This window comes from Seriola dumerili, unplaced genomic scaffold (genome assembly GCF_002260705.1).
Source record: "Seriola dumerili isolate Sdu_G_001 unplaced genomic scaffold, Sdu_1.0 BDQW01001125.1, whole genome shotgun sequence".
Classification (NCBI taxonomy): domain Eukaryota; kingdom Metazoa; phylum Chordata; class Actinopteri; order Carangiformes; family Carangidae; genus Seriola; species Seriola dumerili.
The window spans coordinates 694,743-722,370 of NW_019175380.1; the positions used below are offsets into that span (position 1 = coordinate 694,743).

The window sequence follows — 27,628 nt, forward strand, 5'->3', positions numbered from 1 at the left end:
TCAGACCAGGTGAGCTGAAAACCAGACGACCCAAATCCAGAGGGCTGTCACTCGCCTCCTCCCCATGGTAACCAGATGTGCAGAGAGCATGGTAAGTGTGTGTGACATATTTTTTTATTAAGAGACTCGTTCTGCTGGAAAAAAGAAACCTGACCTGTATTTTATGCCTCTGCTGATGCGCTCCACTCTGACCATCTGTGGCAGCTTTTGAGCAGCGGAAAGACAAAACAGTTTTTACCCCAATTTTTGGGAGAGTTTTTCGTGTTACTCTTGAAAAGGTCACATGGTCTCGAATTTGCTGAGTAGGTTTCATAACCGCCGAGCCAGTGACACCCATTAAAAGCCTGTTGTATAATTTCTGTGTCATTTTGACAAATAAGGTTTGAGGGACGTTTCAAGTCCGGTGAACCAATGTGGTGGTGGGGATGTGGTGGTGGGGGCTTACTGAACAGACATAACGGACACAGGCACAGGGGCCCAAGAGGTCAGGGGGCCCCTCAGCTAGACACAAAGCAATGACAAAGAGACACAAACGACCACACAGAGACTCAAAATTACTAGAGAGACAAAAAACTAAAAAAGAGACGAGATGACAACAAAGAGAAACAAAACAACCACAAAGATGACAGGCGACACAATGTTTTGCGTCTCTGTCAGTCTGGGTGTCATGGTTGAACTACAGTAACACATTCAACTCTCTGGAGAAACACGGAGGTCCGTACAGCTCGTACAGTAAAGTAATCTTATTTGACAAATTGTATTGATCGCCTCTCTCATCAGATCGCACCGCTGATGGCCCGCTGATCCTCTAATCCATTTCAACATCTGCATTTCTGATAAGTTTTACTTCCAACTTCATGCTCGTGTGTGTGTGTGTGTGTGTGTGTGTGTGTGTGTGTGTGTGTGTGTGTGTGTCTGTGTCTGTGTGTGTGTCTGTGTGTGTGTGTGTGGGGTGTAATCTGTGTGTTCCTAAGTTACCGTTCTGCCTTGGCCGTTTGATCTGAAAGCTTTGCTTTACTTCTGTAATCCTGCCAGCTGCCTATCTCCATCTCCATCCACCCATCACTCCATCCAGGGGATTTGACTGCCATTAAGAGATGGCTTTTTGGTGTGTGTGTGTGTGTGTGTGTGTGTGTGTGTGAGGTGGGGGGATGAAGTGTAAAAACACAACCACATACACTCCACCAGGAGAACTGTGTCAGGCAGAAACGTCCAGTGAGCTCAGTTATGCGGCTGAAGGTGCAGCGTGCAGACTGATGTGGGATGGGGAGGATGGACACATGCGAGAACATCTGGATTGTGACTTTTAACACACATGGATGCAACTGTCTGGAAAGATCTACAGGTAAGTCACTGCTATTTCTGCATGTTGGTTTGCTCAGGTTAACAGTGGTGATTGTGGATGACCTGTCGGGCCCGACAGGTCAGGGGCCCCTGGGCCAGAGCATCTGTATGAAGGGACTGTTAATATTTCCTGTTTGAAAAGTCAGAGAGCTCAGTTAGAAGACACAACACGACCACAGAGAGACAAAAAATGACCAATAAGAGACACAATGACTGCAAGGAGATGCTAAATGTCTATAATGCAAAACAAGTACAGAGAGACTCAAAACGAAAAGAGATGCAGAATTACCACAAAGGAACGACTAACGACTGCAAAAATGTAAACCAACTACGAAGACGCAAAATGACCACAGAGAAAAGCAAAATAGACACAAAGAATGACCACAGGGACACAAATCGACCTAAGAGACAAGAGTCCTTCAGTCTAGGGGTCATTTATAGGAAGGGAGGGGCCTGTACCTGTCTGTGACATACTGTAAATTAGCATCCTCAAAGATTATATAAGACGTAACTCTGTGCTTCTTTTAAATTTAAGAGGCAAAAACTACAACTGTCTTTGTCACGTACAGTGTTTATATAATTCATAATAGTTCATCATAAGTGCTACTGTGCTCTTTTTGTGCCATTTCAGACCTCCGTTAATCCTGGCATGTCCCAGATGAGAGACTACAGTAATGACTGTCATCACTTTCACTGGTCAGTTTCAATCCCTTCACTCTTCTACTGTGTTTTTCCCTCTTCAGCTGTAAAAATGATTTCACAGCATCGACTAAGTTGCTCCTTAACTTAAAGCTTTTTATTTTCCACAAACCACCCAGAAAATTGGGTTTTCCTCAGTCAAAAGACTTTTCATCTACGGAGGCCGGGTGATTGATTGATCAGACTAAAAGGCAGGGCCGAAGTCGGGCTGACGTGGACTGGCTGCAGGGTGAAATCCCAGGCACAGACAATACCTATTGTTGTGAGGCTAATCTCTGATGTAAGCTGTTCTTTCTTAATCACATCATCATTTCACCAGCAGCTGGCAAAGAGCAGGTCAGCCCTCAACCTGCCAGTCAACGTGACTCAAACATCAAATCATCGCTGCACCGGCGTCCTCATGCTGCTGCAAAAATCAATGCAAGCATTTAATCTCAGGAAGGGGCGAACGCAGCATCTGTGTGTTTTGTTTTTATTTATTGACTAACATTGATGATGTTTTGTAGATTTTTGTTAGTTAGTCAGTTAATTGGGTGATGATTTTCTCAGGTAATCGATTAGTGGTTTGGTCTCTAAAGTGACAGAAAATAGTGAAAATGCCGTATCGTATAAAAACAGGTAAACAGCAAATCCTCAAACTGGAGAAACTGGAATCAGCTGTTTGGCATTTTTGCTTGAAAACATGTATTTGAACAATTAATCAATTATCAAAATAGTTGCTAATTCATTTTCTGTCGATCGACTAATCGATGAGTCGACTAATTGTTTCAGCCCTAAAAGCCTGAGCCTCCTACAGGAGCTTTATCACATTTAGAGTGTAGTTCTGTGGAGCTTTAAGCTAAATGCTAACATCGCACTGGCATGCTAACATATGCTACTTATGGCTGATAGGAATGTCATTAGAGTTGCAGGTATCATAAACCAAAGTGTTGATAAGTGTTGACAAATGATAATGGTCGTCAAGGAAACGGGTCAAATTCAAACCATGAGGATGTTGATTTCCCTGTTAGTGCAGCAGGAGAGACTCCTGTCTTCTCTGTGTAAACACTTTTAAGGAATAGTTTGACATTTTGGGAAATCTCATTTCATCTCTCCAGTATTGTTATCGGTAGAAATACAATCAGTTTATATTCAGGACATTAAATGTTTGCAGCTTTGGGGGGGGGGGGGGGGGGGGGGGGGGGGGGGGGGGGCGGCCGGGGCGGCGGGGGGGGAGTGGGGGGGGGGGGGGGCGGGGGGGGGGGGGTGTAACCACTGATTTAAGTCACAGAGTGAAGTACAACATATTCTGAGTCCTGAGGAGATTTTGGAAATGATTTCTATCCTGATTAACAAACAGAATACATTTACAGAATATATTGCAGTAATCAGCAAAAACAAAACTCCATTCACTCCCAAACAAAGCAAGTAAAACAAATACAGCAAATCTGCAGCTTTAAACACAAAGTCCCACAGAAACCGAAGTGTAATCAGATATTTATCTGTTGCAGAGATTTACATACAAAGTGTGTTCACAATATTGAAGTAGGGCTGCAACAATTAGCTGATAAATCGATTAGTTGATTGAAAGAAGCTCAATCAGCAATTATTTTGATAATCAATTCATCGTTTCAGTCATTTTTAAAGTGTAAATACCAAAGATTCTCTGATTCGCTGCTTTTCTTTGTTTTAAATGATAAGAAACTTGTTGATGACGTCACTCTGGGCCCTTTTTTTCACCTTCCTTTTTGACGTGTTCTAGACAAAATGATGAATCTATATATATAGCACTATATTTGAGTAAGTAAAGACATTTTCACGTCTTTATCTGGATCTGTCTTTTATGTCACCCCCCCTTTATCCTGCTTCCAGTCTCTGTGCTGTGCCTGCTGCCTCAGGCGGTGCTGGCACGGTGGGCGTGCGTCCGGGCGTGTCCGGCGTCCTGCTCCTGCACTCAGGAGAAGAGCTGCAGCGTGCTGTGCGACCGCTCCGGCCTGGCTGAGCTGCCCAAAGAGTTTCCCTGCGAGGCGTCCGCCATCAACCTGGACAAGAACAGGCTCAAGTTCCTGTCAGAGCGGGCCTTCGGGACCCTGCCCTCCCTCAAGTCTCTGTCTCTGGACCACAACAACATCTCCTTCATCACTCCTGGAGCTTTCAAGGTCTGCTGAGTTTGAACTTTTGTTTTGTATTTTAAGTTTCTCCTTAAAACAGACAAAACTAAATTTGGGACACGTGGATGATAAACTACATCGTTAGAAAAGAGGTTCAGGATTGGTTACAGTAAAACATAAACATGGTCAATATCTCTTAGTCTTTATTGGAAATAAAGCAATTTAAGAAGAAAACACAAACCTCTGTCAAGGCTGTAATATTCTATATATGTGTTTATATATATATTTTAATGACAAAAAACATTTAGTAGCTGCATCAAAATACATGCTAATACATCTCACTCGGTATCTCATGAGGGTCTTCCAGTGTTAAAGGGCTGGTTCATCCAAGACAAATTCAAACAAACATTTTCTTAAGTTAAGCTAGTGCTGCTCAGACCATCACAAAATTACATTTGAAAAACCAAAACAGCTTTGCACAGAAACAGTGTCCAGATTAATCGGGACATTAAACAGATTGTGAATTATTTTCTACTAAAGATTCAAAATTCAACAAAAATTAATCTAAGTAAAATAAAAACATCATCTGCATGATCAGATACCGCCGGGTTTAGGTGGGATTATATTTTTGGAGTGAACTGCGTCTTTAAGTTAATTTTAACCTTATTCTGCAAACAAACAAATTGGAAGTAAAGATGTTTCATTAGTGAGTAATAAAAGTGCCATAAAGTCTGTTCTCTTGAGGCAGCTGAGGCTGAAGACAGTTTGGGGTCTTCAGATCCTTTATTAATAAATGCTGATTTAAAATCTTCTTTTGTGAAATAACTAGTAGCTGTAACTGTCGGATGAATGTAGTGGATGAAAAAAGTAAAATATTTGCCTCTGAAATGTGAACATGTGGAGTAAAAGCAGGAAGTGTGATGAAATCCCACCTGTGCCCTGCAGGGCCTCGCCAACCTGGTGGAGCTGAAGATGGCGCACAACGAGTACATCAGCTACCTTCACACGCGGACGTTCACGGGCCTGAAGAAGCTGGTGCGTCTGGACCTGTCCGACTGTAACCTCTTCAACATCCCCGACCGCATCTTCATAGAGCAAACGGCGCTGAAGGAGCTGCTCTGCTTCCAGAACAACTTCCGCAGGATCCCCGGAGCCTTCAGAGGCATGGAGAACCTGACGCACATCTACCTGGAGAGGAACAAGATCGAGGCCGTGGCCTACAATTCCCTGCTGGGCCTGGGAAGTCTCAAGTAAGTCACCGGCTGGAGGTGAAGGTAAAACCTCAATGTACTACAATTACACTTGTAGTACTTAGCGAGCCCTGATCCAGGAACATGGTCCAGCTGTCTCTATATATTTGGACATTTCAGTCACTCAGAGGCTCATAAATACGGAGGCCTAAAGTGGTCAAGCTTAAAAAAATAAAAATACACAATTATGAAATAAATAATGACATGAAGTACTATATTTAAAATAAATAAATGAAACAATACATTATGAAATAATTTACAAAATTACGAACTTTGTGTATTATATTTATTCCATGATGGAAATTTCCAAAATACAGTTTAAAATGTCTGTTTTTATTTCATCATGACATTTTTATTTCACAGTGTCACATTTCATGATGACAGTGGCGACGTTAGCGAACTGTCACCCACGTTAAGTTGTTTTTAACAAACAACTGCCACCAAATGAACCTGGTTAGCACCTGTTAACTAGTCAGAGGAATAAATGAATAATAATAATAAGTAATAAATAAAAAGGAGCTCAGAGGCAAAGAACTTAATGTTTCCTTTCATCTAGCTTCACAAAGCTGCACATGCTATCTAGCTAGCCGGCTAACTAGCTCAGCAGATTGTGAGCGTTTCCTGTGCAGCCTCGTTAATTCATCCACAGTGGAAAAAGTGTTATAAAATAAAATATGTCATGAAACCTGACGGGAAATACAAGTACGAAGAGTTTCAATAATTTCAACTCACATTCATTTCACAAATACTGCACTCGTTTCTATATTTTACACAATTTATTCTTTGGATTATTTATTTGATTATTTATTTTAAAATTGAATTGATTGATGACTTTGGGGTTTTCGTACATAAAATGTTTTACAGGAAGAACTTGGACTCACCAGAAGTTACTGAATATTCTTAGTGATGAAAACACCACATCAGGTAGACGTCAAATTACAGGAGTGACTGAGAAAGGGCTTTTCCATTATAGTCAGTGCAAACCATGTAAAATCAAAGATGTCCTCCTCACTTCCTCACCAGAGCCACTGCTCAGTTCCTCCGCTGGTGGATGAAGATAAATAACTACAATGATACTGCTGAAGAAGACAGACATTTAATATTTCTACTGTGAAGTGGGAGGATTTTCACATATTTCATCTCACTGGCCTTTTCATTGTGTCTCCACCTCCACTGTGACACAGTTTAATTACTGGTTGCAGAGGCACATCTCGTTCTCAGCGCTCAGTCTTGGCTTTTCCCGCCTCCTGCCAATGTGTCTGTGGGGAAAAGTTTCAGTATCTTTGCTGCAGCTCAGTCTTTCCCTCCCCCTTTCTAAACTGCAGAGTATTTTAATAATAACTAATTACTAATTATTAATAATAATTAATAATTAGTCTAATAGTCCATAAATTGTCAAAAATTTCCCAAGGTGATGTCTTTAAATGTCTAAAACTTATCATATTCAGTAATTCAGTTTAATGTGAGTTATGACGATGAGAAGCAGAATTTCATTTTAATTTGGAGGAAAAATATTTCAGTATTTTTGCTTGAAACGTGACTGAAACGACTTATTGATTATCACAATAAAAGTCGTTGTAAAAAGACTTTATTGTGAGATCCACACCTTTGTAAAACATCTCTTCTTCTCGCCTCAGGTACCTGAATCTCCAGGATAACCGCATCAACGTGATCCACGACCAGGCCTTCCAGGACCTGGTGCGGCTGGAGAATTTCTATCTCAATGACAACCTGCTGTGTGATCTGCCCCGGCTCGCCTTCAAGGGCCTCAGCCGCCTCAAGATGCTCAACCTTGGGGGGAACCAGTTGACTAACGTGTCCAGGACCTGGTTCAGTGACCTGGTGGAGCTGGAGATCCTGTACCTGGACAGGAACCAGCTGCTTTTCATCGAGGAGGGCACGTTTGAGAACCTGACCAGCCTGATCACGCTCCACCTGAACAGCAACAACCTCACCACGCTTCCCTTCCCCGTTTTCCAGCCCATCTACTTCCTGGGCCGCCTCTACCTCTTCAGGAACCCCTGGGAGTGCGACTGCTCACTGGAGTGGCTGAAGGACTGGATGGAGAACTACAAGCTGGTGCGGGACATCCCCTGCGCCTCACCTTCCTCCGTGGCGGGGCTGGATCTCAGCGAGGTGGTCTTTGCCAAAGTGAACGGCACGTGCGTGGACCCCGGCGAACTCAACCTGACCACGGCCTCCTCGGAGATCGCCTCCACCACGGAGAACCGCTTCAACAGCCTCATCTCCAAGCTGCTCCAGCAGGAGCTCCGAGAGGAGATGGGGAACGGCACAGAGAGCCTCCGCAACGGGACCCTGCTGGAGCCTGAAGACGGGCAGCTCTCTGCGGGCGTCACAGGGCAACGGGCCCAGAAGACCCAGTCGCTCCTCTGCTTCACTGCCGTGTGGCTCCTCTTTGGTCTGATTGGCCCGTCAGATACTCGTGTCTGTCTTTGCCGCACATGAACCGTGGAACTGTGGGAAACAGGAAGTAGCTTTTCAAATTGCCGATGGGATGAAAGATGTGTTTGTTTATCTGGTGACTGCTGTGAGTCTGCTCTGCCAAACACAGGATTGTGGGATTTTTTTTTTTTTTTTTTTCCTGGTTGAAATGCAAATCTTCAAGAAGAGCGACTGGCGGCGTTGATGTTCACATCAGCAGTTAATGAACAGTAATCTATGATATTTATAGATGAACTGCTTACATAAGAGAAATCACAGCTACAGAGGCGGGTGTTGATTTCAAACCGTGGCGACGACGTGACGGAGATGTATATGTGAGCGTCCACCTTTTTGTTGCATAATACTTAATTTGAATTAATATTATGTAATATTCATAGGATTACATAGTCTGTTACTGGTGTTTTATTTGTATTTTCATCATCACATCTACTGTATGTGTAAAGTCAGAGGAGATAAGAGCTCCTATAGTTATCTCCTTAAACAGATGTCCTCTCCGCTCGTGTCCATTCATTCAGCTCTAAATGTAGGTTCTGCAGCTTTTTCCATAAATGCATTAATCTTCTTATTGCATGCGGCTCAGTGTCGTAGCTGCTTGTGTGTACTACAACGTGCTGGAGGGACTTTCTCATTGCTTTTGCCTCCTATGGATGGACGGACTGATGGATGGATGGACTGTTTTCCCCCTTATGGACATGATCCCTCTCTATAGAGGGGGTGTGGAGGGTGGGTGTGATTGCCATATGTCAGGTTGTGGATGGGGGTGAGGGAACAGTGTCAAAGCATGTCAGGAAAGCTTTCAGGTACTTATGTTGGAAATGAACGAGCTCTCCTTGATTTGCAGTGAATTCTGCGACCTGCAGAGTTGAATATATCTCCACTGATGTGCTCGAGTTAAAAAAAAAAGCCGCTGCTTCTGTTTTACCCTGGTGAATGTAAGTAGTTTGGTGTTACAGCCAGTGACCCAGTTCAGTGTGTTATTAGACATAATGCTCTGTCACAATCTATTTTTCTAAATAAATAATTAAAAAAGAAAATGTGCGGATGAACTTTTGACTCGTCTGCTCAGTGACTCCTTTCAGCTTCGGTTCATGAGTCGACCCGTTTCAGCGGTGAGCACCAGTTAATCTGTGCGCCGGCCTGCTGGCCCTTTAATGTGGGATTAGACTGCGACTAAAACAGCGGTGCAGGCCGGGTGCCGCATCTCATCCCGTTCATTTACCATCATCGTTCTCACGCAGCTGGTTTCTTTCTAATATTCTGGACCCGTGCAGAAATAATGTCTGTAACTTATGTAGGACAAAGGTGAAATGATGGTTCCAGCTTCTCAAATGTGAAGATTTGCTGCTTTTTAAAATCTATTTTAGCCATTTTCAGGTTTGAACTGTCGGTTTGTCAAAGTGTCACTTTGGGTAATTGTGACGGGGATTTCTCACTATTTTCTGAATAAAGTAAGAAAATAATCAGCAGATTAATCCATAACAAATTAATAATTCTCTGGAGTCCTATATGATACTGTTTAAAAACCAACTACAACAGTAAACTCCTGCTTTTATATTAGTGCATTAAGTACTTTCACTTTTAATACTGGTGTTTTTTTCTGCAGGACTTTTCTTGTCATGTAGTAAAGTGTTTTTACAGCCTATTTATACTTTTACTTAAGTAAAGAATCTGAATATTTCCTCCAACACTGTTGACAATAATGTAACTGTAAATCAATTTAAACACAGTTAATATTAATTTATCATTGGAATTATTTCTTTAATCCATATTAGTTGAATTGTACGCTCTCCTGCTGTGTCGACACATTTTCATCTGACCTGCTGTGCGCTGACTAAAAGACTCTTGATTATTATAGTAATTACTTGGAATTAATTAAATGGACACCGTCTCTCCGTTTTCACCGCGTCCAAATTATATTGTGCTTTCCAGACACCTTTCTAAGAAGAGAAGTCTCTTTCTAGGAAATGAACTGGAGACAATGGGACCTCTGATAAAAGTATCACTGAAAATCCTTCTACAGTTAAGATTAGACATTTTAAACTCCTGCCTTATAATTCATGATATTACATGTCTGAGTGACGATCTGACTGGGAATGTGAAAACCAAATTTTCCCTCTCTGCTCTCACAGCTCTCACCCTTCAGTATAAAGTCATTAAATAAATAAAATATATTACATTTATTTAAGCAGATTTAACTTCTCAAAATTAGCTTCATGTTTTCCAGATGCAACATTAATATACATTCATGTGAAATGGGTCATTATGCACCATGAGAACTTTTACTTTTGGTACTTTAAGTGTATTTTCATGCAGATACTTTTGTTCGTACGGATGCAGAAGTTTTACTCTGTGGTACTGCTACTTTTATTTAAGTAAAGGATCTGAGTACTTTTTCCCCACTGCTATATTCATGTATCATTGTCAAGGTCATATCTACCCCAGTTTTTATTGAGTTTCCTCAAAACTGGTGAAACAGCGCCCCTCTGAAGTGCAATGGCTCGCAAACATGAATTTATTATTGTGGTTAAAAAGAGAACTGCAGAACCTGCCTGAGAATCATCACCTTTCTAGGTTTCCCTCAGTATTACAGTCAGTAAAGTGACAGTTGTCAATACATCCACACAGGGACTACTGATAACGACTTCAGCATATTTAATTTTCCAAAATAAAATGTATATGAAATATAGGCTAAAAACAATTAGGCCAGAGCTGTAGCCCACAGTCTAACTCACTGAATCATTGACAACATTACACTTCCTCTTTCTAGTAAAAGTTAGCATTTGTTCATTAAGACTAAATGTAACATTATCTTAAAGACTTTGGAGAAAAAAAGTGTTAATTACTCTGATTATTCTGAAACTCTTATTTTAACTGGGCTCTGATTGTGCGACTGTCAGTCAAACACGGCACAGGTGCGGTTTCATCCTTTGATTAGAAACAGTGAATCAGATTCAGCGACCGTCAGGTGAATGGTTTGGACAGTTTGGAAAAAAAAAAAAAACAGTCACGTTAAACAGTTTACTCCTTTTAATAAAATATGAGGTGCAAAACATGGAGAATTGTTCACTCAGTATTGTTTGTTAAGTTTCCCTTAACTTTCCCCTTATCTGCCGAATCTGAAGCTGGAGGTTTCCTCCTCTGCTGGATGTACCTGAGAGGTCAGCTCAGGGTCTGACAACCCTCTGAAGCCTCTTTAAATAAGACCAGGACGGTATCTTCCTGCAAGAATATTCAGTTTGCCTTTTGCATTTCATTTGCTTAACAGTAATGGCTACATCGGCCTGGCTCCTCTTTCTGAGGTGAATATTCATTTATGAGGCGAGACGATGGTGCTATGATAAAAACAGAACAAAACAGCTGTCCTCAGTCAGCGGTGCCTGCTCTTTCACATGTTAATGCTGTGGGATTACACAACAGTGAAGCACAGTGTTCAGTGTCACCACTCACTCTGGACTGATTGAAATCACAAAATGCACAGGGAGGTTGGCTGAGTCCACATTCAGCTCAAACATGTATCACAGGCTGGTCTATTTAAATGTCCGTGTTATGGGAACTTTCAGTGTTGATTATTGTGTAAATTATTTTCTGTTTTCATTAAGTAATCATTCTGTAAGAAGAGAGCAGCCGTCACACTCTCGTGGACACGATATCTCTGTAATGTCTTGACAGAACTTCTTCAAATTAGCCATGAACATTCATGAGGACTCAAGGATGAACTGATGGGTTTTGGTGGTCAAAGGTCAAAGGGCACAGGGGTTGTGACCTCATAAAACACAGTTTTAACCTTGTGAATGTGACATCTCAGTATCGCCTTGAAGGAACCTCTTTAAATTTAACACAAAAGGTCCAGGTGGACTCAAGGATGAAATGATTGGACTTTGGTGGTCATAGGTCAAAGGTCAAGGTCAGTGTGACCTCAAAAAACACTTATTAGCTATTACTTAAGACGTCACGCGACAAAATTTCAACAGAATTTCACACATATGGTTAATATTTCGCAAGTTTCTAGATGAACGAGTATGTAACCTGAAACAAGTGGTGCAGGCATACAACTGCGAGAAGGTAATTCTAGATATGGTTCCTATACTTCTTTTTAGGCATAACTGTACCATGACGTTACCTGACGTTTTTATGCTTTATTTTACTATGACGTTTCAATGGCTAATTATACTACGATGTTTTGATTTTTTTATGCTTTAGTATACTATGACATTTTTATGCCTTACTATACTATAACATTCTTTTACATTTTTTATGCCTTATCATGCTATGATTTGTTTTTAAAATACTATACTACACTATGACTATACTATACTATTATGCTATGATGTTCTTTGACATTTTTATGCCTTACTATACTATGACTTTTTTCTTACGTTTTCAGACCTTACCATAGCAAGATGCTTTTTGCCATTTTTATAACTTAATATACTATGACGTTTTTATGCCTTATTATACTATGATGTTTTTTGACATTTTAATGTTTTACTATGCTATGACGTTTTTTGACATTTTTATGTTTTACTATACAATGATGTTTTTTTTTTTACCTTTTTATGACTTACTGTACTATCACATTTTCAGACTTTGTTATAATGACATTTTTTTTTACATTTTTATGCTTAACTATTCTCTGACGTTTTAATGCCTTACTATACTATTACTGTTTTTAACGTTTTTATGCCTTACTACACTATGACTTTTTTGACGTCTTGATGCCTTAGTATACTATGATGTTTTCTGGCCTTTTTATGCCTTATTATAGTATGATGTTTTTAAGAGTTTTTTGCCTTACTATATTATGACATTTCTATGCCTTACTATACTATGACTTTTTTTTTTTACCTTTTTATGCCTTATTATCTATGACCTTTTCTGTTGCATTTTTATGCCTTACTATACTATGACATTTTTATAACTTATTATAGCAAGACGTTCTTTGGCGTTTTTATGACTTACTATACTATGATGTTTTTTGACCTTTTAATGCCTTTCTATAATATGACTTTTTTTTTTTACCTTTTTATGCCATACTATACTATGATTTTTTATGACTTATTATACTATGACGTTTTTAAGCCTTATTATACTATGACTTTTTTTTGCATTTTTATGCCTTACTATACTATGATGTTTTTATGCCTTATTATACTATGACTTTTTTTTTGCATTTTGATGCCTTACTATACTATGATGTTTTATGCTGTACTATACTATCACTTTTTTTTTTTAGGATTTTATGCCTTACTAAACTATGACATTTTTATGATTTATTATAGTAAGACACTCTTTGGCGTTTTTATGACTTACTATACTATGACATTTTTATGACTTATTATAGCAAGACACTCTTTGGCGTTTTTATGACTTACTATACTATGACATTTTTATGCCTTACTATACTATGACATTTTTATGCCTTACTAAACTATGACATTTTTATGCCTTACTAAACTATGACATTTTTATAACTTATTATAGCAAGACGTTCTTTGGCGTTTTTATGACTTACTATACTATGTTTTTATGCCTTATTATACTATGACTTTTTTTTTTTAGGATTTTATGCCTTACTAAACTATGACATTTTTATGACTTATTATAGCAAGACACTCTTTGGCGTTTTTATGACTTACCATACTATGACATTTTTATGCCTAATTATACTATGACTTTTTTTTGACGTTTTTTGACGTTTTAATGCCTTACTATACTATTACTGTTTTTAACGTTTTTATGCCTTACTACACTATGACTTTTTTGATGTTTTGATGCCTTAGTATACTATGATGTTTTCTGGCCTTTTTATGCCTTATTATAGTATGATGTTTTTAAGAGTTTTTTTGCCTTACTATATTATGACATTTCTATGCCTTACTATACTATGACTTTTTTTTTTTTTACCTTTTTATGCCTTATTATACTATGACATTTTTATAACTTATTATAGCAAGACGTTCTTTGGCGTTTTTATGACTTACTATACTATGATGTTTTTTGACCTTTTAATGCCTTTCTATAATATGACTTTTTTTTTTTACCTTTTTATGCCATACTATACTATGATTTTTTATGACTTATTATACTATGACGTTTTTAAGCCTTATTATACTATGACTTTTTTTTGCATTTTTATGCCTTACTATACTATGATGTTTTTATGCCTTATTATACTATGACTTTTTTTTTGCATTTTGATGCCTTACTATACTATGATGTTTTATGCTGTACTATACTATCACTTTTTTTTTTTAGGATTTTATGCCTTACTAAACTATGACATTTTTATGATTTATTATAGCAAGACACTCTTTGGCGTTTTTATGACTTACTATACTATGACATTTTTATGCCTTATTATACTATGACTTTTTTTTGACGTTTTTTGACGTTTTAATGCCTTACTATACTATTACTGTTTTTAACGTTTTTATGCCTTACTACACTATGACTTTTTTGACGTCTTGATGCCTTAGTATACTATGATGTTTTCTGGCCTTTTTATGCCTTATTATAGTATGATGTTTTTAAGAGTTTTTTTCCTTACTATATTATGACATTTCTATGCCTTACTATACTATGACTTTTTTTTTTTACCTTTTTATGCCTTATTATACTATGACTTTTCTGTTGCATTTTTATGCCTTACTATACTATGACATTTTTATAACTTATTATAGCAAGACGTTCTTTGGCGTTTTTATGACTTACTATACTATGATGTTTTTTGACCTTTTAATGCCTTTCTATAATATGACTTTTTTTTTTTACCTTTTTATGCCATACTATACTATGATTTTTTATGACTTATTATACTATGACGTTTTTAAGCCTTATTATACTATGACTTTTTTTTGCATTTTTATGCCTTACTATACTATGATGTTTTTATGCCTTATTATACTATGACTTTTTTTTTGCATTTTGATGCCTTACTATACTATGATGTTTTATGCTGTACTATACTATCACTTTTTTTTTTTAGGATTTTATGCCTTACTAAACTATGACATTTTTATGATTTATTATAGCAAGACACTCTTTGGCGTTTTTATGACTTACTATACTATGACATTTTTATGACTTATTATAGCAAGACACTCTTTGGCGTTTTTATGACTTACTATACTATGACATTTTTATGCCTTACTATACTATGACATTTTTATGCCTTACTAAACTATGACATTTTTATGCCTTACTAAACTATGACATTTTTATAACTTATTATAGCAAGACGTTCTTTGGCGTTTTTATGACTTACTATACTATGTTTTTATGCCTTATTATACTATGACTTTTTTTTTTTAGGATTTTATGCCTTACTAAACTATGACATTTTTATGACTTATTATAGCAAGACACTCTTTGGCGTTTTTATGACTTACTATACTATGACATTTTTATGCCTTACTATACTATGACATTTTTATGCCTTACTAAACTATGACATTTTTATGCCTTACTATACTATGACATTTTTATGCCTTACTATACTATGACATTTTTATAACTTATTATAGCAAGACGTTCTTTGGCGTTTTTATGACTTACTATACTATGATGTTTTTTGACCTTTTAATGCCTTTCTATAATATGACTTTTTTTTTTTACCTTTTTATGCCATACTATACTATGATTTTTTATGACTTATTATACTATGACGTTTTTAAGCCTTATTATACTATGACTTTTTTTTGCATTTTTATGCCTTACTATACTATGATGTTTTTATGCCTTATTATACTATGACTTTTTTTTTGCATTTTGATGCCTTACTATACTATGATGTTTTATGCTGTACTATACTATCACTTTTTTTTTTTAGGATTTTATGCCTTACTAAACTATGACATTTTTATGATTTATTATAGCAAGACACTCTTTGGCGTTTTTATGACTTACTATACTATGACATTTTTATGCCTAATTATACTATGACTTTTTTTTGACGTTTTTTGACGTTTTAATGCCTTACTATACTATTACTGTTTTTAACGTTTTTATGCCTTACTACACTATGACTTTTTTGACGTCTTGATGCCTTAGTATACTATGATGTTTTCTGGCCTTTTTATGCCTTATTATAGTATGATGTTTTTAAGAGTTTTTTGCCTTACTATATTATGACATTTCTATGCCTTACTATACTATGACTTTTTTTTTTTTCTTTTTATGCCTTATTATACTATGACTTTTCTGTTACGTTTTTATGCCTTACTATACTATGACATTTTTATGCCTTACTATACTATAATGTTTTTATGCCTTATTATACTATAACTTTTTTTTTGCATTTTGATGCCTTACTATACTATGATGTTTTATGCTGTATTATACTATCACTTTTTTTTTTTAGGATTTTATGCCTTACGAAACTATGACATTTTTATAACTTATTATAGCAAGACGTTCTTTGGCGTTTTTATGACTTACTATACTATGTTTTTATGCCTTATTATACTATGACTTTTTTTTTTTGGATTTTATGCCTTACTAAACTATGACATTTTTATGACTTATTATAGCAAGACACTCTTTGGCGTTTTTATGACTTACTATACTATGACATTTTTATGCCTAATTATACTATGACTTTTTTTTGACGTTTTTTGACGTTTTAATGCCTTACTATACTATTACTGTTTTTAACGTTTTTATGCCTTACTATACTATGACGTTTTTATGCCTTACTAAACTATGACATTTTTATGACTTATTATAGCAAGACGTTCTTTGGCGTTTTTATGACTTATTATACTATGACGTCTTTATGCCATACTATACTGAATCTTTTTTTTTTAGCATTTTTATGCCTTACTATACAATTACGTTTTTATGCCTTACTATACTATGACATTTTTATGCCTTACTATACTATAATGTTTTTATGCCTTATTATACTATAACTTTTTTTTTGCATTTTGATGCCTTACTATACTATGATGTTTTATGCTGTATTATACTATCACTTTTTTTTTTTTAGGATTTTATGCCTTACGAAACTATGACATTTTTATGACTTATTATAGCAAGACACTCTTTGGCGTTTTTATGACTTACTATACTATGAAGTTTTTATGACTTATTATACTATAACTTTTTTTTTTTTTACCTTTTTATACCTTATTATACTTTGACTTTTCTGTTGCATTTTTATGCCTTACTATATTATGGTGTCATTAGTCGTTTTTCTTGCCTTACTATACTTTGAAATTTTTATGCCTTAATATACTATGACGTTTTTATGACTTACATAGTATGACGTTTTTATGCCTTATTAAACTATGACTTTTTTTTCAGCATTTTATAACTTAATATTCTTTGACGTTTTTTTGACCTTTTTATGCCTTACTAAACTATGACATTTTTATGACTTATTATAGCAAGACACTCTTTGGCGTTTTTATGACTTATTATACTATGACGTTTTTATACCTTATTATATTATGAGTTTTTTTAACCGTTTTATGCCTTATTATACTATGACTTTTCTGTTGCATTTTTATGCCTTACTATACTATGATGTTTGTATGCCTTACTATACTATGACGTTTTTATGCCTTACTAAACTATGACATTTTTTGACCTTTTTATGCCTTAATATACCATGATGTCATTAGGCGTTTTTCTTGCCTTACTATACCTTGACATTTTTTTGACCTTTTTATGCTTTACTATACTATGACGTTTTTATGCCTCACTATACTATAATTTTTTTTTTACCTTTTTATACCGTATTATATTATGACGTTTTTGAAACTTTTTATGCTTTACTATACTATGACGTTTTTATGCCTCACTATACTATGACTTTTTTTTTTACCTTTTTATACCGTATTATACTATGACTTTTTTTTTTTTTGCATTTTTATAACTTACTATACTATGATGTTTTATGCCTTATTATACTATCACTTTTTTTTTTTTTTTTTTACCTTTTTTATGCCTTACTAAACTATGACATTTTTATGACTTATTATAACAAGACACTCTTTGACGTTTTTATGACTTACTATACTATGATGTTTTTTAACCTTTTTATGCCTTACTATACTATGACTTTTCTGTTGCATTTTTATGCCTTACTATACTATGACGTTTTTCTGCCTTATTATACTATGACTTTTTTTTTTGCATTCAACTTACTAAACTATGACATGTTAATGCCTTACTATAGTAAGACTCTCTTTGGTGTTTTTATGACTTATTATACTATGACATTTGTATATATTATGACTTTTTTTAACCTTTTTATGCCTTACTATACTATGGTGTCATTAGTCATTTTTCTTGCCTTACTATACTTTGACATTTTTATGCTTTACTATACTATGACTTTTTGTTCACCTTCATATGCCATACTATACAATGACGTTTTTTTACTTTTTCATACCTTACTATATGACGTTTTTATGACTTACTTTACTGTGACGTTTTTATGAGTTATTATAGCAAGACACTCTTTGGTGTTTTTATGACTTATTATACTATGACGTTTTTATATATTATGACTTTTTTGAACTTTTTTATGCCTTACTATACTATGACTTTTCTGTTGCATTTTTATGCCTTACTATACTATGACGTTTTTCTGCCTTATTATACTATGACTTTTTTTTTTGCATTCAACTTACTAAACTATGACATGTTAATGCCTTACTATAGTAAGACTCTCTTTGGTGTTTTTATGACTTATTATACTATGACATTTGTATATATTATGACTTTTTTTAACCTTTTTATGCCTTACTATACTATGGTGTCATTAGTCATTTTTCTTGCCTTACTATACTTTGACATTTTTATGCTTTACTATACTATGACTTTTTGTTCACCTTCATATGCCATACTATACAATGACGTTTTTTTACTTTTTTATACCTTACTATACTATGACGTTTTTATGACTTACTTTACTGTGACGTTTTTATGAGTTATTATAGCAAGACACTCTTTGGTGTTTTTATGACTTATTATACTATGACGTTTTTATATATTATGACTTTTTTTAACTTTTTTATGCCTTACTATACTATGACTTTTTTAACCTTTTTATGCCTTATTATACTATGACTTTTTTTTCCATTTTTATAACTTACTATACTATGGCGTCTTTATGACTTATTATACTATGACGTTTTTATGCCTTACTATAGCAAGACGCTCTTTGGCGTCTTTATGACTTATTATTCTATGACGTTTTTTGACCTTTTTATGCCTTACTATACTGTGGTGTCATTAGTCGTTTTTCTTGCCTTATTACACTATGACCTTTTTTTTACTTTTTATACCTTACTATACTATGACTTATTTTTAACCTTTTTATGCCTTAATATACCATGATGTCATTAGGCATTTTTCTTGCCTTACTATACTTTGACGTCTTTTTGACCTTTTTATGCTTTACTATAGTATGACTTTTTTATGCCTTACCATAGAAAAACGCTCTTTGGCGTTTTTATAACTTATTATACTATGATGTTTTTTGAAGTTTTTATGTTTTACTATACTATGACCTTTTTTGACCTTTTTTTGCCTTACGTTACTATGACGATTTCATGCCTTACTAAACTATGACCTTTTTTTTACTTTTATATTCCTTACTATATTATGACTTTTTTGTCATGCCTTACCATACTATGACGTATTTATGCCTGACTATCCTGTTATTTTTTTTACTTTTTTATGCTTTATTTACCATGATGTTTTTTTTTTACCCTTTTATGCCTTAGTATAACATGACATTTCTTGACGTTTTTATGCTTTATCATGCTTTATGACTTACTATTCTATGTTATTCCCATAAATTGTTTATGTGAAAGTTTAATCTGAAAGTTCAGGAAAAATTACATTTTCCTCTGCAATGTGAGACAGAATAAAATGGAAAAACTAGAGTAAAGCACAAATACCTCAGAGCTGTACTAAAGTATTTGAGTTATTGTAATTAGTAAAAGAATTACTCAATTGACTAATTAATAGATAGAAAATTATGCAGCAACAGTTTGGATCAAATTATCAATCGTTTTTCTACAAAATAATTATATATTTGGATTAGGGTTGGGTTATCAGAAGTTAGTGTTTGCTTCTCTTCTCTCACATTAATCTTCTCATGACCCCTGAGATTTATCTGGTGACCCTTTGGAGGGGCCCGACCCTTAGATTGGGAACCACAGAAGTGTAAAGTAGTTAAAAGCAGCTCCACCTGGAGAAGCTACAACAGTAAAATGCTGCTTTTACACACTGATGCATCAGTATTAACAACATGAAATGTCATTTATAATACAAAGTATGGCAACAACTAATGATTATCTTTATTCATTAGTCAATTAGTTGCTGCGTTGTAATAGTGAACACTTAACATAATAAATAACTTTTTATATTTGACCAAGAATTCAAAACCCAAAGATTTTCCGACTATTACAACATAAGTCGGGAAAAGTGGAAAATCGTTAAGTTGAAGAAGCTGGAACCAAAAAATATTTGTAATTTTTGCTCAAAATCGAAGATAAACAATAAATGTATTATCCTATGATGTTTTCTTTCAATCAACTAATCACATAATCACTCAAAGACTTTTACTTTTGCTACTCTCAGTTCATTTTACTGAGGACACCTCTGTAGTTTTACTTTGGTGGGATTTACAATGCTCTTGTTTAAATGTTTTTATAATGTCGTTCTTTTATTCTAGAACGAGATCGGAGTGTTCCACTGAGTCAGACCTGCTCAGACGTGTTGATCATGTGATGTTTATGTGCAGTGAAAAAACAAAAAAAACAAAAAAAACAAAAAAAAAAGAAGAGCCACTCCAAGGTTCGTTTTTCCAACACATAAAAGGAAATATATTTAAAAAATTGTTCATACTGAAGAACTCTTATCATTGCAGAGTCATTTACACAGGGGGCAGTTGTATGTCAGTCTGTCATATTCATGTACATGGTTAATCAGATGCACACACTGCCTCCTCTTCCCTCGCAAAGCCGTCACCTTTGCAGAATACGGAGTGTACACTTGTTTGCAGGCGGTTACACAGTTTCAGAATAAAAATCAGCATTTCATCTCTCGTCCATTGTTAAACTTGATTGAGACACTAATACTCTGGGACATCACATTTCTGAAATGGCAAATGAGGAGTAAAGTGAAATTCTTCCTGCTTTTTTTTTTTTTTAATTATTTGTGTATGACAAATCAAAAAGAGAAAAATCAAGACTTTTATTTGATTTTCTTTTTTACAAACACATCTCACTACATGATCGATCTTTTTTTTATTTATTTTTTTTATTATCATTATTATTATTATTATAAATCTGTGGTTTAGAAATGTCACCCGAAATGCAAGGGATGTGCATAGGTGTCAAGTCAACGTCCGGCTCCGTCGCTGTTGGTTTTTTCTTGCCCCCGTCTTGCTTCCCTTGGCTGAGTTCAGTTTTCCAAACAGCTGGAATGTTTTTTTTTTTTTTTTTAATTTAGTTTGTTTTTTTGTTTTTTTTTAAGTACATTTTTGTCTTTTCTTTCTCGGAGGTTTACAGAGGGACACGGGGGAACACTGACTGACTGACAGCATGGAAGCTTGCAAATGTCCACATGCATGATAACCTCATTCAAATCTCTAAAACATTTATGGATTTATTTAGAAGAGACAGTACCTGGTGGGTAGAAAGGTGTAGGTGTGTGTGTGTGTGTGTGTGTGTGTGTGTGTGTGTAACTGTACCCAGAGATAACAACAGGACAGACGATGAGGATGTATTTCAGCTTAGAAAAGAACGGGGATGAATAAATATGAGGGAGAGTCACATGATCTATAGAGGAGAAGACATTGCAGTGTGTTTGTGTGCTTTTACTTCAGTCTGCTGAGACAGAAAACCCACTGACACTGTCCTACAGATGGTCTACAACACCCAACAGGACTACAATGTGATGGGAGGGCGGCGGCTGTGGTGGGATGACGGGACGCAGTACTGTCTCTTTAAAACAAACATCTACAAAAATGTTGCCTCCTAGCTAGTACAGACATGACAATATTCACTTTTTGTTTACTCTGTTTTTATACAACACTATGACTAGGTCGTCTGTTAGGGCGAGAGTCCGACAACTGGGCGCCGCAGGTCGTCTGAGCGGCGGCGGCGGCGGCGGCGGAGAGGGTTTCGGCTGAATGCTGTGGTCGCTGTCACGATACGCTGAGGGTGTTTTCCATCGAGTGCAGTGTAGAGAGAGGTTTCCCATCGCTGTTTGTCTTTGTTTATCATTATTTTAAAGAGGGAATGATGGGAGTTTGGCCCAGGGGAGATGGAGGAGCAGAGAGAAGAAGGGAGGAGGAGGAGGAGGAAGAGGAGGAGGAGGAGGAGGTCAGTAGACCCAGGACACAGGGACCCACTGGCTGGTGGTGCACACCAGGTCGATGGCTTCCTCCAGGTGCCTGATGGTCTCGTCGATCTCGTTGTTGATGATGGTCTGGTCGAAGTAGTGGGCGTAGGTCTTCTGCAGGATCTCCGACTCCTTCTGCAGCCGCTGAAGAGACTCGTCCTGGAGGAGGAGGAGGAGGAGGAGGAGGAGGAGGAGTTAGACACTGATGAAGGCTGACACAGACAGTTACTGACGGAGAATCTCAAGGCCTCTACACGCTGTGATTGAGCCGTTTAAGATAAGAGGAGTAAACGTGGTCGAGTCCAGAGCTGTGTCAGTTTATTAGGAACACCCAGCTGAAGACAGTGCAGTCTAATACAACAGTCCTGCATTCATTAATTAAAGGGTATCATGTTCGGTGTGTGTTTTAATGAGCTGCTGGACTGTGGGGCATTATAAAGACATGTTTCTAAGGGTCGTCCTGTGAAACCTACACACAGGCAGCGCTTCACTGACAGTCAGCTGGTCATATACATGAAACTCTACCTTATTTTATTATTTAATACTACACATAAAGATGATAATAAGTTCCTACATTAATGGAAAAACAAGCCAAATATGGTCTAGACATTGGCAAAGGGAGAAGCCGTCAGCGATTGATCTGATGATCGGTGATCGGTTCTCACCACAAACTACATGTTCTAACACGAGAACACAGGTGAATCAACAGCTCATTAAACACACGGACATGATTCATTCATGAAGGAGGATTTATTATATCAGACAGCTTTAGCTTCAGCTGGCTGAAGCTAAAAGAGTCCAAGTGAATGTTTGTGTCACTGAGGTGAAAACATAAAAGCTGGAGCCACGACGATCCCCCGCACATGGTTTTAGCTGCATTTTAAAAACACACGTATGACACAGACGTGACGAGAGTTAATGACGCGTCTTTTCTTACGTAGGTTTTTATTCAGTCAGAGCGGCAGCCATGTTGTTTTTGTGCTGTATGTATGGACACGATATCTCAGCAACACCTCTATGGAACTTCTTTAAATTTGGCACAAACATCCACCGGGATGAACTGATTTTAGACTTTGGTGGTCAAAGGTCAAAGGTCAAAGGTCAGGGGCGTGGTGACCTCACAAACAGTGATTTTGGCTTTGTGAACCCAATATCTCCGTAACGCTTTGAGGGAATTTCTTCAAATTTGGTCAAAACATTCACCTGGACTCAAGGGCAAACTGATTAGATTTTGATGGCTAAAGGTGAAAGGTCAAAGGTGACAGGGATGTAACCTGAAACTGGTGGTGGAGGAGGCATACAACCACCAGGAGGTGGTTCTAGTTTTTCACTCAGCAGTGTAGAGGCCTTCACTGAGCGGAGGAGGAAGTGAATCAGGAAACTAAACTCTAGAACCACACACACGAGCAGAAGGCAGGGAACACACACATCAATATAATTCAGACTAACACGACACAGTCCATCCTGTCAGGTGTTACTCACTGGCAGCGTTCGACACCACCTGGGCATCTGAGGGGAGAGCGCCAAAGAAACAAACAGCGCATGCGGCATGCAGAAACAAACGAGTGCAGAGCAGACAGAGGGAGAGGCGTTTACATCATCACACAGAGCCGTCATGTTTTGGTGAAGTGAGAAATCTGTACGAAGGAGCTTCAAGACTCGATGTCAAACTAAGATGTGTCTCTTTTTAAATGGATTAAACATGTAAAACAAATTAGAGGTGAAAACTATTAGTTGATGAATTTAAAAAGAATCGATCAGACGCCTGTTTATCATTTATTAGCAGTAAATGAACATTTAATAAATGTTGTATAATAAACTATAATGTGCTATAAGGACATTTTACATGTTTAATAATGTATTTGTCAACAATTCTAACTTCTTGTATAAAAACATTTTATATTATTATTGTCATTATCTGTTTACACATGACTTTAAGTTGATGACAAATATATTAATAATCTTTTAACCACATCACACTGTGTTATAAAGCAGTTATTACATGTTTATTTACTGCTTATAAATGCTCCACAGTTTATAGGAAAGTGTTGCCAATCAGCTGATTGATTAATTGGATTTTGGTTGAACAAAACAAAGAATTTGTATATTTTACTATAACCTGTGATTTTCTGTCTCAGTGCTGATTCATAAAGATAACTTCTCTAATTCACAGGTAATTACTCTCAGGTGACGTGATGTCAGTTTCAGGGATGTGTTAACGATACTTCAACAGGTTTTTATTAGAGCTGCAACTAATGACAATTGATCTGTTGAATATTTATTAATTAATATTTGTTGACGTCTTGTTTCGTCTGATGCAGGTTGCTGTGATACGCAACAGAGAAAAACATGTTTTATATTTTTCCACTAGTTTTACCTGAAAACGACTCAAACATTAATTTACTGCTCGAGATAGAGGCCGATTATTTTTCTCTCAATCAATTAACTGATTAATCGGCTCATCATTTCAGCTCTAGGAAGAATCTCTTCAGTTGAACAGGTTCAGTTCAGTCTGGAGTTGATTTTTTTCCTCTTTTGACAAATTGTTTCCTACTGAAGACGTCAACCTTTAGAAATGGATCATAATTACTTTCATTTTTAAAAAAGGTGAATTCATTTCCTAAAACAGCTGCTCACTGTTTTTACCAGGGAGGAGGAAATGGAGAATTAGTTTTCTATTTTCACCCGCGGATAAATACATTTAGTGCTGTAGTGAGTATTTGTGGCTGCAGGACCGTGTGTGTGTGTGTGTGTGTGTGTGTGTGTGTAACAGCGTGGCTCTAACGTGGAGCTGTGGCTCAGAGGAGTGACATGTATCAGGTTTTAGTGACGTGTTTGGGAGCGATAATAGAAAGGTAGTAAATCAGCCCCTGGTCCTTCACAGTGAGTCATTGTGTTTCATGTTTTCCTACCTCATTGATTCCTGGCGTGATGGTTGGTGCAGCAATAAACACGACGTACGGGGCGAACTCTGCTGTCCGCAGGACCTTCAGGGCCTGATGGAGACCAGGTGTTAGACTCGATACATCTCCAAATATAAATGCACACTCACACCTTTATATATACACACACATACACACCTGCGGCTCCACGTCCAGTATAGCTACCAGCCCCTGTTGGTGGATCTTGCGTATGGTCTCCAGCCGCGTCCCGTACATGGCGTCCTCGTGGCTGCCGTACTCCAGGTACTCGTTGTTGCTGATGTCCTGCATCATCTGGTCGTGGGAAACAAAGTAGTAGTTCTTCCCGTTCTCCTCGTCCTTCTTTGGAGGTCTGGTTGTGTCTGTGACACACACACACACACACACACACACACACACACACACACACACACACACACAGTGAGGTGTGTTGTTGTTGTTGTTGTGTGTTTCTGTTGAGGACTTGTGATCGTGTCTTACGTGGGATGGGGTAGGCGAATCTGTCGGGGTGTTTGGTTATGAGTGTATTCTTGATGTGTCTTCTGCCCACTCCATGAGCACCTGACACACACACACACACACACACACACACACACACACATTAATTCATTAATGTTAATTCATTTATTTTCTAGGACTAAAAACTTTTCTGCAGCAGCTGATCAAACAGCTGATCTAAACTGAATATCTTTGCCTTCTCTTCTTCTACTTGTAAATGAATTTTAATATTTGATAAAAGATGTGAGGATTCAGATCTGAAGAGAGGATTTCATGTTAGATTTTTATCTCCAACAATAACAGAGGTTTTTTTTTCCCGCTGCTCCGGTTTAAATCACTCACCTAACAAAACTAGTGTTTTCCTCTTGAAAGCAGGAAGCTTCACCACCTCCTCGTACGTGACGAGATCTAGTTGGTCGAACACTGGAGGGGAGGGAGGGAAAGAGAGACAGATGAAGAGGATGTGGAGGAGAGTGCTGAGAAAACGACAGACAGAGAGGAGAACAGGTCTGATAACTACGGGGTTCAGAGGAGAGGAAGTTGTCAAAATAAAGCACATTAAAATCTGACTGGCAACAAGATCTACTGTCAGAACACACAGTGAGAATTTGATCTGTGAAGTGATGAACTACAGAATAATCCGACCAGACGTGGCTCATCAGAAGATCCAGTTAACCCGGCGGATCAAACGATGTGCGGTCTGACGACTGACTGAACCTCGTGATACAAGAAACTGTCGAGGCGACGAACAGGTCTGAGAGGGTTGCCATGGAAATGAAACAGCTGTTCATTAAATCTGGCTTCTTTTATTACGGAAAGTGTTGTCGAAAGAAAAAAATCCTGCTGAATGAATTTTAAAGTATCATTCAGTGTGAAAAAGTCCTGAAACTATCAGACGATGAATTGATCCGTTGACTGAAAAAATACCAAAAACTCACAGATTCCAGTTTGTTAAACATGAATATTTTCTGCTTTTCTTATTGTTTCCTTAGTTATCAGTCTACGATGATCATAAATTCATTCATTTCAATGAATGTCTTTTGGTTTTGGACGTGAGCGAGGTAAAGAGTATTTCAGCACGGCTTTAGGAAATTGTGATTTTCTGACGATTAACTTGAAATGTGAATAATTCAGTTGCCGCCCTTGTTGATTCTCTTCAACACGTGGTCGAATTAAACGATCTACACTGAGAATAATTCTTTAAAAAGAAGAAAAGACGAAGTTGAAAAGAAGAAGAGAAAACTGATTTAAACTAGTGGAGGATTATTACATTTACAGGCTAATTAAGGTCCATTATTGTAGGAGGAACAAACTGTCAGCAGCTGTTTACCTGCGACAACACATCTGTACAAAACTGTTTACTCTGAGTAATAATCTTTTTCATTGTCAATTAATCTGCTGATTATTTTCTTCATTGTTGTTTCAAATAAAAAATAATAAAAGTCAGAAAATGTGAAAAATGTATTAAAAAAGCAGAAAGCATCAAACCTTCACATTCAAATAAACTGGAACATTTTTAGAAAATGATTCACTGACGATCAAAATAGTTTCTGACACATTTTCTGTCTGTTTATTAATTTTTACTCCAACTTTCCTTTCAGATATTTTCAAAGGACGTGATCAAATGAACTTTGTGCAACTATTTCTTCTAAATAAATCCTCGTGTTAAATCTTAATGCAGCTGTTTAATAATAATAATTATTGATCTTTCATCAGACCCAGACGTCCGGGGTAAATGTGGTTTGTGTAAAATCTGTGAGCAGACTGAACGATGCAGGTGGTCTGATGTGTGCTGCAGAGTGGATCACATGTCTGTTCACTGTACAATGTGTCCTCGGCCTCTGTAACACGAGCCTCCGTCTCAGGCTGCTGACGAGCAAAATACAATACCCACAAGTCACTGGGTTTCTGCTGTGCAACAGGCGTCTGAGGAGCAGCTGCTGCTCACAGCGTCTACACTGTGAATCTGACCGGACGTGTTCGTTAGTGTTTGTTTACT

General features: G+C 36.9%; 2 protein-coding genes across 15 annotated transcripts in view; one reads left to right on the plus strand and one right to left on the minus strand.

The window, feature by feature from the left end:
- The first annotated feature begins 2,639 nt into the window (after window positions 1–2,639).
- nyx (nyctalopin) lies at window positions 2,640–7,849 on the plus strand. The gene is made up of 4 exons (XM_022767302.1): window positions 2,640–2,661; window positions 3,895–4,181; window positions 5,079–5,383; window positions 7,021–7,849. Exons 1-4 carry the CDS (start codon window positions 2,640–2,642, stop codon window positions 7,847–7,849), a joined length of 1,443 nt encoding a protein of 480 aa, XP_022623023.1.
- A 13,195-nt stretch (window positions 7,850–21,044) lies between these two features.
- Window positions 21,045–27,628, minus strand: part of cask (calcium/calmodulin dependent serine protein kinase) — a 111,853-nt gene continuing 105,269 nt past the window's right edge. For 10 of the 14 annotated variants that reach the window (XM_022767343.1, XM_022767340.1, XM_022767335.1 and 7 more), the window contains 5 exons: window positions 25,972–26,052; window positions 25,612–25,692; window positions 25,291–25,493; window positions 25,123–25,206; window positions 21,045–22,369 (listed from right to left, as the gene is read on the minus strand). In XM_022767343.1, the coding sequence (XP_022623064.1) occupies window positions 22,193–22,369; window positions 25,123–25,206; window positions 25,291–25,493; window positions 25,612–25,692; window positions 25,972–26,052 (626 nt within the window). In that variant the 3' untranslated portion in view covers window positions 21,045–22,192. The remainder of the gene's footprint in view (window positions 22,370–25,122; window positions 25,207–25,290; window positions 25,494–25,611; window positions 25,693–25,971; window positions 26,053–27,628) is intronic. The other 4 variants (XM_022767344.1, XM_022767342.1, XM_022767339.1 and 1 more) reach the window with 1 other exon arrangement.

Coding starts and splice junctions, on each gene's coding strand:
- nyx (XM_022767302.1), top strand. CDS start 2,640: ATGCCGTATCGTATAAAAACAG. Junction 4,182..5,078: donor TCACTCCTGGAGCTTTCAAG/GTCTGCTGAGTT, acceptor TGTGCCCTGCAG/GGCCTCGCCAACCTGGTGGA. Junction 5,384..7,020: donor CTGGGCCTGGGAAGTCTCAA/GTAAGTCACCGG, acceptor TTCTCGCCTCAG/GTACCTGAATCTCCAGGATA.